The following is a 17,064-nucleotide window of genomic DNA, read 5'->3' on the forward strand; positions in this document are numbered from 1 at the left end:
AAATAGAAGTTTCTCAAAGTGTTCTCCTACTCTAAGAAATAACCTGCAGGTAAGAAAAAGAAGTTATTTCTTTGTCACATAAACAGGAAATAATCTACACTATTTCCACCTGTTAGGGAATCGCAATGAATATTTTTATATTTTATCTAAGAAGTCTTGCCAATAAGAAATCTATTTAAGATTTCAACAAACCTTGCCAATTACACTGGCCATCTGAAAATTGTTCAAAATCATAAAATATATATAAGTCCTTAGGAAAACTTTAGGAAATACTGAGTTAGACAACCTCTTATATTATAACCAACTAGGAAAGTTTTTCCTAAATATTTTAATAGCTAAACCTTATAAAGCACTTACCACTTGTCAGGCACCATTTATGTACTTTGCTTGTATTAACTGTTTTAATCATCAGAATAACCCTATGATGTAGAAATTCTTAATATCATCCTCGTATTACATAGGAGAAAAGTGCAAAGATATGATTTAGTTTGTTCATGGTTAACCGGGTAGTGAGTGGTAGAATCAAGATTCGGACCCAGGTAGTCTCAATCCAGAGTCTATGCTCTTAACCCCTGTACCTACTGTCCAACAGAAAGTTTTGTTTCTATATTTTAGATAACCAGGTGTCGTTAATTAAATTACGCTCCCCCCCCCCAACAAATGTGTGCATCAGCTTGATTAGGCCATGTGTGCTTGTCCATTTTGTGATTTTAATTTTATTTTAAGAAGATTAGGGTGGGCTTGTAGCACCACCCTTACTCAGGTCACCTCCCTGATCCAAGGTAAAGGGGTTTCCCTGGGGTATGGCCTGCACCACCTTTTACCTCTCAAGAGATAAAAGGAAAGGGAAGCAAGCAGAAAGCAGGGAACCTCATACCACCAAGAAAGTAGCACCAGGAGCAGAGCGTGTCCTTTGGACCTGGGTTCCCCACACCTGAGAAGCTCCTCGGCCATGGGAAGATTGAGGACAAAAACCTTCCTCCAGAGCCGACAGAGAGAGAAAGCCTTCCCCTGGAGCTGACACCTTGAATTTGGACTTTCAGCCTACTTTACTGTGTGGAAATAAATTTTTCTTTGTTAAAGCCATCCATTTGTGGTATTTCTATTATAGCAACAACAACACAGCAACAACACAGTACCGTCGAGTCGATTCCAACTCATATGCAGTGGATAAATAAGGTATGAAAAAAAAGGTATGAGGGAAGTAAAAAAAAAAAAACTTACCTAAACTCTTCACCTAGCATTTCTTTTATTGTTTTAATTAAAAAAGGATCATTTGAAATGTCAGAAAGTTAGCTTAATACAAGTTGTAGATATCCAGGGCTGTCGAACCTCAGTCATGTCTTCCTTCATCCAGCATGCATATTCTACAATAAGTGAGTCAATATATGTTCATTACAGTACTCATTAAAACAGGCCTATCAGAATATCTCATTGACAACAGTTAATTAATTGTTGCTGTCTGCTTGACAACTGTAATTAATTGTAGATACCTGATAGAAATAGAGCAGTTTGTAGTTTTAAATATTCAAATTTCTTAGTAGGGAAGAATCATTCATTTATGCATGTATGAATGTCTTCATTTAACAAACATTGGTTGAGAAGCTATTTACTCTGTGAATAGGTTGCCAAGCAAATCTTTTGCTCTCATGGAACTTAAATCTAGTGGTGGGAGACAAAGAATTAGCAAGCAAACAAAAAACAAGATGATTTTAGTGGTAAGTGTTAAGAAGAAAATAAAACAGGGTAGTATATATAATATGTTGTCGTTAGCTGCTGTTGGGTCAATTAAGACTCATAGTGACCCAATGTGAAGGAGGGAAAATGTAAGAAATCATACTGGAAGGACAACTTCAAAAATAGAAGTAAGAATATAATGATAGAAGGAACCTTTGGTGTTAGTAATTAAAAATTGATGAAAACTAGGATTATAATGGAGGATGGACTATCTGAGAAGGAGACATTAGAGCTGAGATGAAGAAAAGGAGCCAGCTATGAGAAGATTTACATGCAAAACATCCTAGGCAAGAGAAACAGCAACAATAAAAGTGACAATCAGAAATTTTACACATTTACACAATATTTATAAATATGATATGACGATAGGTTGGTACTGATTTCACTAGAACTCACTTCTTCAGGTAACTAAGTGGACAAATGAATCCAAACAATGTATAGGACATTTGATTCAGACAGATGGAGATCAAATTGCCAGTATTACTGACAGAGAACATGGCCCAAACCTGTGACCAAGGGCTAATGTATGCTCCTTGACCTGTGGTGTTAATCATATTTTCAGAGCCCACCAGTCGCAAGGGGAATCACATTAGTTGAACTCCTGTATAAGCCACAGAGAGATAAACCCTAGACCTACATATGCTTACTTAAAAGAAGAGTGAGCAGAGCCAAATGAATGCATCTCTCAAATGAGTTAGCTTCAATAGCGTACAGGCAGACCACCTGGAAACCTAAATAGTAGAATAAGGTTGTAGGCAAGTGGTGCTAAGATTCCCACCCCGCCCCCCTACTAATCAATAAGGGGAGGAGAGAAAGGCTGGAGGTATTACTCTAGCGCAGTGGTTCTCAACTGGAGCAATTTTGCCCCTAGGGGACATTTAACAAAGCAGTGGTTAAGAGTTTAGCTGCTAACTGAATGGATGGCAGTTCGAATCCACCAACCACTCCTTGGAAACCTTTTGGGGCAGTTCTATTCTGTCCAATAGGTTCAGTGTGCATCGGAATCCACTCAACAACAATGGGTTTGGTTTGGTTTGGTTTGGAGACATTTTGAGTGTGACAACTGGAGGTCTGCTACTGGAATCTAGTAGGTAGAAACCAGGGTGCTAAATATCCTACGATGCACAAGTTAGCCCCAACAGTGAGAATTACCAGAACCAAACCCACTGCCATCAAGTTGATTCTAGCTCAAGCCCTAAATATCAATAGTATGGAGGATGAGAAATGCTGCGTTCCAGAAGTCACTTTACCGAATCATAAGGGTAAGAGCAATAGGGTTTCCTGCAACAAACTCTAATGGGAAACTTTAGAGTTTCTTTACGTTAGATAAAAATCTTTTACAGCCTTTCCGGATACATCTTAATATTCTGAACTTAATCTATAATCTCAGAAAAACCTCAACTTCATAAATACTCTTTCAGTATTTTCATTGTTCCTTTTTACATGTGCAAATATATGTGAGCCACATGACGAGATTCTCCAAGACTAAGCTGAAATGTATTGAAGCTTTCTGTAATACTGAACTGCTAGTTGTTCTTTCTTCTGAGCTCCTACGGTAATTTATGATGCTGTTGTGTGCCCTCGAGTCAATTTTGACTCATAGAGACACTATAGGACAGAGTACAACCGCCCCACAGGGTTTCCTTTGCTGAAACCTTTACTGGAGCAGATCACTGGCTCTTTTCCCTCGCGCAGCTGCTGGTGGCTTCAAACCACCTACGTTTTGGTTAGCAGCTGACTTCTTAACCATTGCACCTCCAGGGCTTCTTATGGTAATCTGTACATACTTATATTATGGTATTTATCATCCTGTGAAGTTATTATTCATTTAAAGGTCACTCCCACTTAGGATATGGGTCATTCAGAGTAAAGACTATGTATGATGTGCTAAACACCCTGCAATGCGTGTGATAGATAGCCCTCTACACTGAGGAATTGATTGCATCCCAGAAATCTTTATAAATCCAGTGCCTGTCGTAAAGAAGCACAAACTATGTGAATGAATGCTCGCAAAGAACATTGCAGACAAAAATACCATGAGTTTTATTTTATTTTTTTGACAGATTCTTATTTGTTTGTATCCTGATCGAGTTAAAATCCTATTACATATGTTCACCGAAAAGAAACATTTTTTTGGAAAATTTGACAGAATATAGTTTAGCAGCTAGCACATAAACGAGAAAAGCAATAGGCTGTGTTGCAGATGATCTAAAGCTTGGTGCATTAGTGAAAGCAGTCTATTTTAAAGGTGTGAAATGTAAGGAATCATACTGGAATGAAATCTTCAAAAGCAGAAATAAAAAATGCAATAATTTTAAAGGTATAAAATATAAAACAGCATATTGGAAAAACAACTTCAAAAACAGAAGTCAGAATGTAATGATGGAAGGAAACTATGGTGACAGTAACTAAAAATTGATGAAAACTAGCTTCATAAAAATAAAATGAAATAAAACTAAAGTAGAAGAAAAGGGATTTTAAGAAGCAGAATTTCTGTTGTTGCTGTTGTTGTTAGAGACCGTCGAGTTGGCTCCTACTCATAGCAACCTCACATAACAAAAGGAAACATTGCCTAATCCGGTACCAACTCCACGATTATTACTATATTTGAGTCCATTGTTGCAGCCACTGTGTCAGTCCATCTCGTTGAGGGTCTCCTTTTTTCCTGACCATCTACTTTACCAAGCATGATGTCTTTTTCCAGTGATTGGGGCTTCCCAATGGCATGTCCAAAGTAAACAAGACAGAGTCTCACCATCTTTGCTTCTAAAGAAATAGTTCAGAAAACCCAATTGGAAATCTTTTTTTTTTTTTTCCTTCAGAGCAAGTAAAAGGAAGAGTATTGCAAGAAGTGGTAGGAAACTATGTCATAGATTTGCTAAGAAATGAGGCAGCTGTTCTCCTTACAATACCGGCAGAGGTTTCACGATGGTATTTGAAATCCTGGTGGTTCCACACAGGCCTTTCTGGGCATCTTGAAGCATATTTTAAGATCTGGGTGGGGAAAGGGGACATGTACATGTGAAAAAAGAAACAATTCAAGGAAGTAAGTGTTAAATGCCAGGTAAATGTGGAAACAAAAGCCAATGGCACACGAGTTAAAAAGAGAAATCATCTTCAAGTAGAATATATAAGAAGTGTCACTTCTTTATTTCTCAAATATTTGTTCCCAGCCAAGATGTTTTACCTGAGCTCTGGTAACACGTACACACACAGACACACACAAACACACACACACACTCACATTTTCCCCAGTATGGGTGCCTCACATTCACCTCAAAGCCAATAATAGTATTTAAAATAGAATTCTTTATATCTCAACTAATTTATATTCCCTTCCTGTATTCCCACAGTGCTACCCAATATAGAAATCATCTTTAATTCCTTCTTCCCACATATAGAAAACTACCCTTCTCAAATTTGCCTCTAATTTCCATATTGTTAAAACCCAGTGGTAAATTCTCAGATCTATCAGCAGCTTTTGTCACAATTTGTCCTTCCTCTACCTTGAAATAGCTTCTTTCCCTGGCTTTCAGGACAAAACCACTCTTCTGTTTTCTTTTGTTTTCCTGTGACCCTGAGCACTCCTCAGTTTTCTCTGTCAGCTCATTCTCATCTCCCTTAGACCTATTCTCTTTTCCATCTACACTCACTCCCTTGGTCATCTCATACTCTCAAGACTCCATCGTATGTCATCTGGATGATGGCTACATTCGAGTTATGTGTCTTTCCTGGGTCTCTTTCCCCTTCCATCCCTCCCCATTCCCCACCTCCCCTCCACACTGAAGTTTAAAGTTCTTCTAGGCAAGATCTTTTCCCTGTTTTGTTCACTGCTGTACCCAGGCCCCAGAAGATTGCCTGTCACACATAATCTCTCTGCAACTTTTACTGAGTGAAGAAACAGCACACACAAGTTAACATTTCTGGGTATCCGACCCTGTCTGGATTACAGTACCACCTCATGTAATGCTCATAAAAGCCTTGTAAGGTAATTACTGTAACAATTTTAGATCTAAAAAAGAAGCTATAATTTATAAGGTTTTAGTCAGTATATCTCCAGAATTTCTGTATAGGCAGGACTTAAGGACAGCCTTTTGCTTAATGGGGAGATAAAAGTACTTAAAACTCAGAAAAATATAATCTTTTCTTATGTTGTGTCTTCTTGAGAGTGGCTTGAGGAATGTTGATTGTATCTGTGGTGTGCTAGGGCACGCTTCGCCTGTGTCATCAACTCTTGCCTAAGGTTTACAATTATTAAGAGCAGTAGGAGCATTCAAGCTTATGTGTTTTGGAGACAATTAAGTGCAAGAGTTTGTCTATAATGAAAGTTTATTTAGAGGAGTGATGAAAGGTAAGACTGAAGATGAAATTGTGGCCTTATCCTGGGATTTTAGAATGCTTTTCTAGAATTGGGTTCATCCATTGGTTGCCAAACTTATAGAGGTTACTAAAAATATAGATCATGGGGACTCACCCTATACCTCTTACTGGTATAAAGGTATTAACAAACTCCCCAGGTTTTTTGTTAAACAGCCAGCCCTTTAGTCCAACCATAGACTGGCATTTAAGAATCAATGCTGTAAATCATGGTAAGCTACTAAAGGTTTTCCGGTGGCAGTTTGCACACAATTCTGTGTATATGCAATTTACTTGTTGCTGAAGAATACCCCTATTTCTGTTCACTATAAAAAACACTATACAATCAGGTAAATCTGACAGGGGATGTGTAGAATGTTTTACGAACCAATGTGTCATGGACTGCCTCACAATAGTATTTTTCTCCATTTCTTATAGGTCAATGCACAAACTGGCCCAGTTGGAAAGACTTGACCTAGGCAATAATGAATTCAGTGAGCTGGTAAGCAAATAAATTTTCTAAACTTGATAAATACACCACAGGAGATTATCTCTTTTGTTCTGTGTTTGTAACCCCATTTGGGTTTGCCAAATATAAAAAATACCATAAAGTCTGGAGTTAATGGGATTGTTTGACAGTATATAGAGCCACAGAGAAATGGACAATTTTTTAATTCACTAATAACAATGGGGTAAACTCATTGCTGTCTAGTCGATTCTGACTCATGGTGACCCAGTGTGTGCAGAGTAGAACTGGTCCATAGGGACTCCCAAGGCACCTCTGGGTGGGTTCGAACAGTCAGCCTTTCAGCTAGTAGTCAAGTCCTTAACCGTTTACACCATTTTAATTTTAATGTGTACTTTAAAAAAAAATGGTATCTAAGATGTCATCATCTGAACAGAAACCATGTTTATTTACTTGAACTCCTAATATTCCATGCTAGTCATAAAGTAAGTCTCTTTTCCCATATTTTTGCGATTTTTCTGGGAGGTTTTATTTGATAATGCTCAATTATTTGGAGGGTACAATTATAAAACTTCACATTTCTAATGTTTTTCATTTTTAATCAAATGTCTGGCTGTTATTACTCATATGTGTGGAATTAGCTGTCATTTCTCTGACAGTGACAACTTTTAATGAGACAGTAAAATGATTTTCTCTGATAAGAGGCCTCTAGAAACAATGCCATGTAGGGGGAGGGGCTCAAATTCCATTCCGTAGCTAGATTTTGATACTTAGGGGGTTATCATTACATGATTCATTTTGTGTGACATGGTAAAGAGACAAATGTGAAGAGTCAAACCAAACCAAACCCATTGCCATCGAGTCGGTTCCGACTCGTAGCGACCCTAAAGGACAGAGTAGAACTGCCCCGTAGAGTTTCCAAGGAGCACCTGTTGGATTTAAACTACTGACCACCTTTTTGTTAGCAGCCGTAGCTCTTAACCACTACACCAACAGAGTCTCCATGTGAAGAGTAGATTACTATAAGTAAACAAAACTTAGATATGAAAATCCAATGAGAACAGAAGTTTACTTGCTTGAGAAACAAGGTAAATATCCCAAATAAGGTATGAAATAGAAAGATGCACTTAGGGATGCCTTTGTAATAATGGAAAATTCTAAATAAAAGTAATTACCTCATGGCTGTAATACCAACAACGAACCAAAGATATTGTGTTCAAAGTTCTAGGAATCCAATAAATTCTTAAAAGATTTTAGTTTGTTTTAATTCTGTTTCTTTCATGGCTTATCTAGTTGAATATAAAATTAGCAAATGTTCAGGTAAGCAAATTTAGAAAGTTAAAAGATGTGTAAAAAAAAGAAACCCTGAAATCTTACCCCTTATATTAAAAAAAAAAAAAACTCAATGCCGTCAATTCTGATTCATAGCAACCCCGTAGGACAGAGTGGAACTGCCCCATAGAGTTTCCAAAGAGCACCTGGCAGATTCGAACTGCCAACCTTTGGTTAGCAGCCTTAGCACTTAACCACTACACCACGAGGGTTTCCCCCCTTATATTACCATTATTAATATTTTGTGGTATATCCATTTTTCTCTTTTTTTTTTTTTTTTATGAAGGTAAATGAGAATTTCCTGGGGTTGAGTCAGAGCCAGGACACTATTACGTTGATGTGCGGTGTTGGATCACATCAACCCCTAAAGCCCTCTGTGTACTCTGGGCAGCGCAGCCTTTTAACTGTTAGAGAACAATCAGCAACTTCCCAACTGTGGTAGAACTGCCAGGGACACTGAAACAGAACAGATTCTTTAATTGTTAATAAGCCCAGAAACCCTATGGTAGTATATGTTTAAAGTATATATAGATTTATTCAATAAACTAAGTGTCTCTGAAGGGCCTGAACTAGTGGAGGAAATAATAGAGTCCTCAAAAGCAAGTCACCATGAGTGAGAAGACTCACAAATCCAAAATGGATGAGGTTGAATGTTAGAGCCTGGAAGATGGTGGGATTGGTGCATCCAAAAACAGTGTGAAGCCATTACGGATCATTCCAAATCCAACCTCAGCTCTCAACTCCCAGCCTCCCTCACTGTATCTCTCAAGGACTGTGGTATAAGGAGTCACTTTGAGCCCTAACAACTCTGCTATGGGAAACTCCATCTAAAGTGTCACTCACTAGAAAAGCAAAATGAACTTTTCTACAAGCCAGAAAGAGAGAAGACCAAGCCCAGAGGAGGCTAACAGCAGACTGGTCAATGGTCTGTGGATGATTGACAGTTCAGGAATTCAGAGGAAGAGGGCAGCAGCTTGGACAGCAACACAGTGGCAGTGGTGATGGAAGGGAAAGACAGAGATTATTATCATTGGAATCACACTTCTGGTTATGTCTGAGGTTCCCCTAGCCTCCCCTCCACCCCGCACAAAGGGACTCCTTAAAGGAATAATTGGGTGGAGGGAGTCCCAGGAAAGACCCAATTTCCTGATTTCCTGCTATTCAAGCTGGAGGAAGGTCAGAGAAATGAGATTTGAAATTTTAATGTAAATATGACATAATATATACTGGTTAGATGTATCTATATATAGATATTTCTATTTACCAAATCGGAATTATAGTGAGTTCTATTTTGTATTGATGCATGGTCATCAAATTAAAATAATGAGATTCCTTACAGGCTTTATAAATTATAAGCTTTCTTTGCAGCTGAATTAGGAAGACTGTCTAATAAAAGCAACCAAATAGTGAATTAAAACTCAAATTTAAGAGAAAAAAATAAAATCTTAGAGGCTTAGCATCTCATTATGTCAAATGTGATACATATAAAAGAATATATATAAGTTGAGAAGCATAATAAAATGTGTCCTGTGACTCCATCACCATGGTCTTATGAACTAGAATGTTGACAGCCATACCGCAGCTACTTGTATGCCTCATCCTCCAAGGTAGCACAAACTTGAATTTGGGGTTTAACACTCCCATGTTTTCATGATAGTTTTACCACATTTGTATGTATCTCTGACCTTCCTCCAGCTTGAATAGCAGGAGATCAGGAAATTGGGTCTTTCCTGGGATACCCCCCTCAGTTATTCCTTAAAGGAGTCCCTTTGTGGGAGGTGGGGCCTAGGGGAACCTCCCACATAACCAGAGATGCTACTCCAATGACCATTATAATCCCTGTCTTCCTCTCCTATCACCATTGTCACTGGGTTGCTGCCCAGGCTGCTGCCTTCCTCCTCTGAATTCCTCAACTGTCAATCATCCACAGACCATTGCCCAGTCTACTGTTAGCCTCCTCTGGGCTTGGTCTTCTCTCTTTCTGGCTTGCAGAGAAGTTCATTTTGCTTCTCATGAGTGACTCTTTTGAGTGTCTTGGAAGAAGTACTACCAGAATGCTCCTTAGAAGCAGGAATGGCCAGACAGAGTCTCACCTACTTTGAACATAATATCAGGAGGGATCAGTCCCTGCTTGGTAAAGTAGAGGGTCTGCAAAGAAGAGGAAGGCCCTCAACAAGATGAATTAACACAGTGGCTGCAACTGGGCTTAAGCGTAACAGCTACTGTGAGGATGGCACGGGATCAGGCAGTGTTTCGTTCTTTTGTTATAGGGTCTCTATGAGTCGTAACCGACTCAATGGCACCTAAACATTATGTTTTTCACTTTTCTTGTTCTTGAGTGTTCTAAAAATGTGACTACATCACATTTTTCTCCTTGTGGACCTTTTTTTTGTCCAGTGTTTTAGTATTACAAACATAGTTGTTATGAATATTCTTAAAAGTGTGCATGTGCAAGAGTTTCTGTAGGGCATATATTTAGCAATAGGATTCCCTGATCATAAGTTATACATGTTCAATTCTAAAAATATGACTTTTTTTCCAAAATAGTTGTACCCATTTACCAGCAATGCATGAGAATTCCATGTTTCACATCCTCACCAACAGTTGGTATTATCAGCCTTCTTTTTTTTTTTTTTTTGTCAATATCAGAAAAAATCTGTTGCCATTGAGTCAATTCTGACTCATAACAATCTTATAGGACAGAATAGAAGTGCCCCATAGGGTTTTCAAGGAGAAGCTGGTATATTTGAACTGCTGACCTTGCGATTAGCAGCTGAGTTCTTAACCACTGCACCACCAGGGCTCCTTTGCCAATATAATGGCAATAAAATGGCACCTAATTATGATCTTAATTTGCATATCCTTAATTTTTAATGAGACTCATGATTTTTCCATATATTTGTGTTGATTTGTTTCCTCTTCTGTGAAATGCTTGTCTATGCATTTTTACCCATTTTTCTGTTGGCTGTCTTTTTCTTGTTGATTTACAGGAATCTTTTATATATTCTAGATACTAATCCTTTGTCAATTATAAGTAATACATGTATCTTCTGCCAGTCTCTGCAGCATTTTTTTAGTCTTTCATTGAGTCTTTGGATGAACAGAGTATAATATAAATATAATATAATCAAACGTGTAAATTGTTTATGTTGTCTTAGCTTCCTAGGGCTGCAGTAACAAAATACCACAAAGGAGGCAGCTTTAAAGAACAGAAATGTATTGTCTCATGATTCTGCAAACTAGAAGTCCAAATGAGGGTATTGGCCGTGTTGATTCCTTGTGAAGATTCTGAGAGAGGAACTCTTCCATGCCACTCTCCTAGCTTCTAGTTGTTGCAGGCAATCTTTGGCATTCCTTTGCTGCTTCTAGATGTATCTTCACATGGCACCTTCTCCCTTTGTGTGACTCTGTTCCTTCTCCCCTTTTATAAGACACCACTCAGAAGGGGTTAGGACCCACTCTCCTCCAGGGTTAACTTTACTTATGACATCAAAAAAAAAAAAAAACAAGCTCATTGCCACTGAGTTGATTCTGACTCATGGCAGCCCCAAGGATATCTAATTATACAGTTTGTAAATAATCACACTTTGCTTTTTTGTTCCCCAGTTTTTAAACTATTTCCTTTTCTTGACTTACACTACCATGTTGAATAAAAGTGGTGTTAAGCAAGTGTCGTTGTCTAATTCCTGATTTTGATGGGAATGTGTTTAATGTTCTGTCCTTTAAGAATGTTCTTTACTATACTTTTAGATGGATACTCTTTATCAGGTTCAAAAGATTTCTTACTCTTTATAGATTATTGAGAGCATTTATCAGGAAGAGATGCTAAACTCAATTCATGCATCTATTGAGATGATCACATTTTTTTCTCCTTTAATTTGTTTAATACTGTGAATTATATTTATAGAGTTTCTAATGTAAAACCACCTCCACAACTCTGAAGTAAATTCAACTTGATCATGATCATAACCTTTTACACAGGTATATCCAGTTCAATCCTATTTTCTTTGGGGTTTTTAAAATCTGTGCTCATAGACAGAAAGGGCTATATAACCCAGAAACCCCATCAGCCTGAGACCAGAAGAACTAGATGGTGCCCAGCTACCACCGATGACTTCCCTGACAGGGAACACAACAGAGAATCATTGATGGAGCCGGAGAACAGTGGGATGCAGACCTCAAATTCTTATAAAAGGACTAGATTTAATGGTCTGACTGAGACTGAAAAGACCGCAGAGGCCATGGCCCCTAGACCCTCCATTAGCCCAAGACTGGAACCGTTCCCAAAGCCAACTGTTTAAACAGAGATTGGACTGAACTATGAGACAGAGAATGATATTGATGAGGAGTGAGCTTCTTGGCTCAAGTAAACACATGAGACTATGTGGGCAGCGTCTGTCTGGAGGTGAGATGAGAAGGGAGAGGGGGACGGCAGCTGGTTGAGTGGACACAGGGGATATAGGGTAGAGAGGAGGAGTGTGCTGCCACATTGGGGGAGCACAGCTAGGGTTACATAGCAAGGTGTGTATAAGTTTTTGTATGACAGACTGACTTGATTTGTAATCTTTTACTTAAAGCACAATTTAAAAAAAAAAAAAAAACCTGTGCTTATAAGTGAGATTTGTATACATTATTCCCGTGCACCTTCTCTACCTGTGGGCTCATATTGCTCACCAGTTTTGGGCAGTTTTCAGTCCTTATTTCCTCAGATGTTGCCTTTTATCTATTCTGTCTTTCTTGCTGGAATTTGGACTAAATATAAATATGAGTGTGGTATCACCAGTACTTAAGAAATGTTAGCTATTTTTGTTAATTGTTCTGTAATTTTTTTCTGAAAATAATCATATAGTGGATAATTTTAAAATATTTATTTTGTATCCTTAGAAAGAGTTTATTTGCCTCCTTACCTAAAACTAATTTATCCAGTATTTATTTTCCAGAATTTTAGGTAAGAGACATATCACCTTAAGACGATTTTCAACTTTTTTGAACTATGTGACACTAACACAGATATTTCTAAATTATATACTACTTAACTTTTTAATTAAACAACAAAACACAGATTTTAGAATCAAGACACCTAAATGACAGCAACAAAAATATTTAAAGAAAAAGAAAAATTATTCTGTGTGGCTAAAAAAATTAATATTTTCTAAACACAATTTAAAGATAGGTTGACTTTAAAAGGCCAGAGACATCATCAGAAATGAATAGTATCGTTTTGAACTCTAATATTTGAGGCAGTAGGTCAGGAATTCTTTATAAATGTATTTCATAAATTCAGCCATCAATGGAGTATATCAGAGAACTTATATTCTATAAATTTTCTCTGTTAAAAATACTCTGCACTCAACAAATCACCATTTTAAATGCTTACTAAGGCTAAAGATCACAATAAGCAAGAATTTTTTAGTTCAGTGGTCAAACTAAATTTGTTTCCGTTGGCTTCTTTCCGCTTACTACATAGAATCAAACTAAAATTTCAAATAGATAAATAGAAAATCTTGGAATGGAAGATACCCTGAGAATACATCATTTAGCTTTTTTTTTTTTAGTTATATTTCTCAGATATAACTGAAAAAAAAAAAAAAAAGCCAAATGATGTACTGAATGTCTGTTTAGGCTATATAAATAATATGAATGTGTTTTCATAAAACTTTGATACAGTTGAGTACTTATGCTAATGTTTTAAATTGTAATTAAAATTATTAGAATTAAATTAAACTCATTCTGCATAAAAGCATGGCAGCCAGTAGTGTGACCTCCCTAGCTGGCCCAAGGTGTGCTCATTTTTAATTACCAAGGCAAGCACTACACTTACTTATCCAGTAATTTTTTTCTTTATAAATAATTACAACATTGGCTTGCCACACCTGCTAATCCAATTTTGTCAATTATTCTTCAAATAAAGCTTCTAAAGGAGATCAAAATAATAAAATTCAATTTGCCATCATATAACTGGCCCCTTCATTTTTAGAGAAAATATTTGGGACATTCTAATTATTAACTGCTCCATTTTCCTGCATTTGTAAAACTACCTAGGTTATAGACTATATATATATCACTGCATTGCCAGAAATCATTAATTTATCATGAGGAACTTGAGAAATGAAACTTATTTTTAAAGTTATTGATGGCACGTTAATTTTTGGTTCAGTCAGGGTTCAATCAGGAGATAGTACTATACCAATTATTTAACAAAGACATTAATATAAAGAATGGTTAATCATGCATTAAAGAACTCAAAGCACAAAAAGAGAACACTGAAGTGTCAAAGAGGTGGTATCTCCAGGAAACAGTTAAAACCCCTAGGATGAGGATCAAAGGGAAGAGGGCAGTGCAAGGAGTTATTAAAATTTGAAGCTGACACTCAGACCTCTAAGTTGTCCCTGAGGGAGTGTGATTAGTCTGGTGCTAGTTGTTATTGTTGTTAGATGCCATGGAGTTGGTTCCAACTCATAGCTACCGTACATACTACAGAATGAAACACTGCCTGGTCCTGTGCCATTCTCACAACCGTTGTTATGCTTGAGCCCATTGTTGCAGCCACTGTACTAAGTCCTAAAGTATGTGAGATGAAGTCTTACCATCCTTGCTTCTAAAGAGCATTCTGGCAGTACTTCTTTCAAGACAGATTTATTTTTTTGACAGTCCATGGTATCTTCAGTATTCTTCGTCAACACCAAAGGCGTCAATTCTTCTTCGGTCTTCCTTATTCCTTGTCCAGCTTTCTCATGCATATGAGGCAATTGAAAACATCATGGCTTGAGTCAGGCACATCTTAGTCTTCAAGGTGACATCTTTGTTTTTTAACACTTTAAAGGGGCCTTTACAGCAGATTTACCCAATGCAATACATCATTTGATTTCTTGACTGCTGCTCCATGGCCATTGATTGTGGCTTCAAGTAAAATGAAATCCTTGAGAACTTCAATATTTGCTCTGTTTATCATGATGTTGTTTATTGATCCAGCTGTGAGGATTTTTGTTTTCTTTATGTTGAGGCTGTGGTCTTTGGTCTTCATCAAGAAGTGCTTCAAGTCCTCTTCAGTTTCAGCAAGCAAGGTTGTGTCATCTGCATAATGCAGGTTGTTAAAGAGTTTTCCTTCAGTCCTGATGATGCCTCATTCTTCTTCAAATAGTCCAGCTTCTTGGATTATTTGCTCAACATACAGATTGAATATGGTAAAAGGATACAACCCTAATGCACACCCTTCCTGACTTTAAACCATGCAGCATCCCCTTGTTCTAGTGGAGAAACTACAAAGTGGAACCAACCACTGTTGCCAAAGTTTAGTGTCACTGTTGCTGTTGAGACATTAACAGGACCAGGAAATAAATAAAATAGAAGGAGCAAATCATTTCTTCCTCTTCCAGCCTCTCATTCTCTCTCCAATACCCCTAATTGACACAACCAAATGCAGAGCAGCACTCTAGCCCCAGAATTAAAGAGTATAGAAGGGTGGGCTTGCAGCTGAAAGACAATAGCTTAAACCCAGTGCCATTGAGTCGATTCCGATTCATAGCGACCATATAGGACAGAGTACAACTGCCCCATAGAGTTTCCGAGGAGTGCCTGGTGGATTAGAACTGCCGACCCTTTGGTTAGCAGCCATAGCACTTCACCACTACGCCACCAGGGTTTCCAACAATAGCTTAATAATCTGCAAATTAGTACTGTGTCCTAAATACAAGAGACAAAAAAAAAAGTTTGTTTTTGTTAACTCAATTTTGGCATCGTCTTCAGAAAGCTTTCCCTTACCTAGAAGAGTGTCCAGCTCCTAACTGGCACTTGATAAATATTTTTGAATGAATAAATGAATCCTTTGATTTTAAAAGTGAGCAGCCAATTCTCAGAATCAACCCTACATAATATATGAAATGTTTAAGTGGAAATTTTTAATTCAGACTAAGTATTAATAGAGGTGAAGGGAATATTTTCATTTTTCTGAGATATCAGTCTTAATTCACCTTGCAACATATTTACAAATGGGTTTCTCCATGAAACTTTAAAGTACAAAATTTGGAACTGTGACCAATGAATGAATGAATAAGTAAACAAACTGTATTTCCACTAACCCCACTAACTCTGCAATTTGAGAAGAGTTCTTGATAAAGAATTCAATTAAAATATATTTTCTGACTAAAAGTAATCATGGAGGCTTTTCTTTCAGAGAAGGAGCAAGTTGGGGTCTCTACTTTTATAAATGCAACTCCTACAACCTATGGCCTTAATAAGTAACACTTTTTGCCTCTTTTTTTCGAGGAAGCAGGGTTTGTTTTGTTTTCTTCCATCATTGCTATTTCTCATTACTGCAATATCATGATTGGGCACTATGAATGAAATTAATTAGCTCCTTTTGCCTTTCCATAAATGAAATTCTTCTAAGAATGGCTAAGTCTCAATGTAGTCAAGTACCCTGGTGATTCTGTCAACAGTTTATATCAGAGAAATTAAAGAAAGAAAAAAAAAGTTCCCTGATTGAAGCAGGATAAACTGTTAAATAAGAGTTCAGTTGTATAATCAAGACTTTACAAAGAAAATAGGAGTATTATGCAATTATGCAGTAAACTTAAGAGGAATATTCTTGAGCTGTCAAATACCCACTGCCATCGAATCAATTCTGACTCATAGTGACCCTGTAGGACAGAGTAGAACTGCCCCGTAGAGTTTCCAAGGAGTGCCTGGTGGATTCGAACTGCCGACATTTTGGTTAACAGCCGTAGCACTTAACCACTACGCCACAAGGGTTTCAAATAGGGGTTGTGAATCACCTAAAAAGTGAACAAAAACTGTAGTTAAGGTAATCAGATTCAAACTTAAATCTTCCTCCCTTATATGATGAATGGTAATATCTGGTTGTGTTCTCTTTGATTGAATTAATAGTAAAGAGTTATTTGGTTTCATGTTTCATTAAAAAAAAAAAAACTGAAAGTGAAAATGCTAAGGAGTCCCTGGCTGGCACAAACAGTTAAGTGCTCAGCTACTAACTAAAATGTTGGCTGTTCAAACACACCCAGAGGCACCTTGGAAGAAGGCTTGTAGATGTGCTTCCAAATGTCACAGCCTTGAAAGCCCCATCGATCACAATTCTACTCTGCAACACATGGGGTCGCCATAAGTAGGAATCCACTTGACAGCAACTGTTTTATTTTTGTTTTGTTTTGTTGTAG

General features: G+C 37.4%; 1 protein-coding gene across 1 annotated transcript in view; it reads left to right on the forward strand.

Moving 5' to 3' along the window:
- The window catches only part of LOC135230739 (leucine-rich repeat-containing protein 7-like), a 197,501-nt gene that overhangs the window by 160,029 nt on the left and 20,408 nt on the right, over positions 1-17,064 (forward strand). Inside the window, exon 6 of the mRNA XM_064282125.1 lies at positions 6,532-6,595. Coding sequence (XP_064138195.1) covers positions 6,532-6,595 — 64 coding nt within the window. The remainder of the gene's footprint in view (positions 1-6,531; positions 6,596-17,064) is intronic.

This window comes from Loxodonta africana, chromosome 3, assembly GCF_030014295.1.
Source record: "Loxodonta africana isolate mLoxAfr1 chromosome 3, mLoxAfr1.hap2, whole genome shotgun sequence".
Taxonomy (NCBI): domain Eukaryota; kingdom Metazoa; phylum Chordata; class Mammalia; order Proboscidea; family Elephantidae; genus Loxodonta; species Loxodonta africana.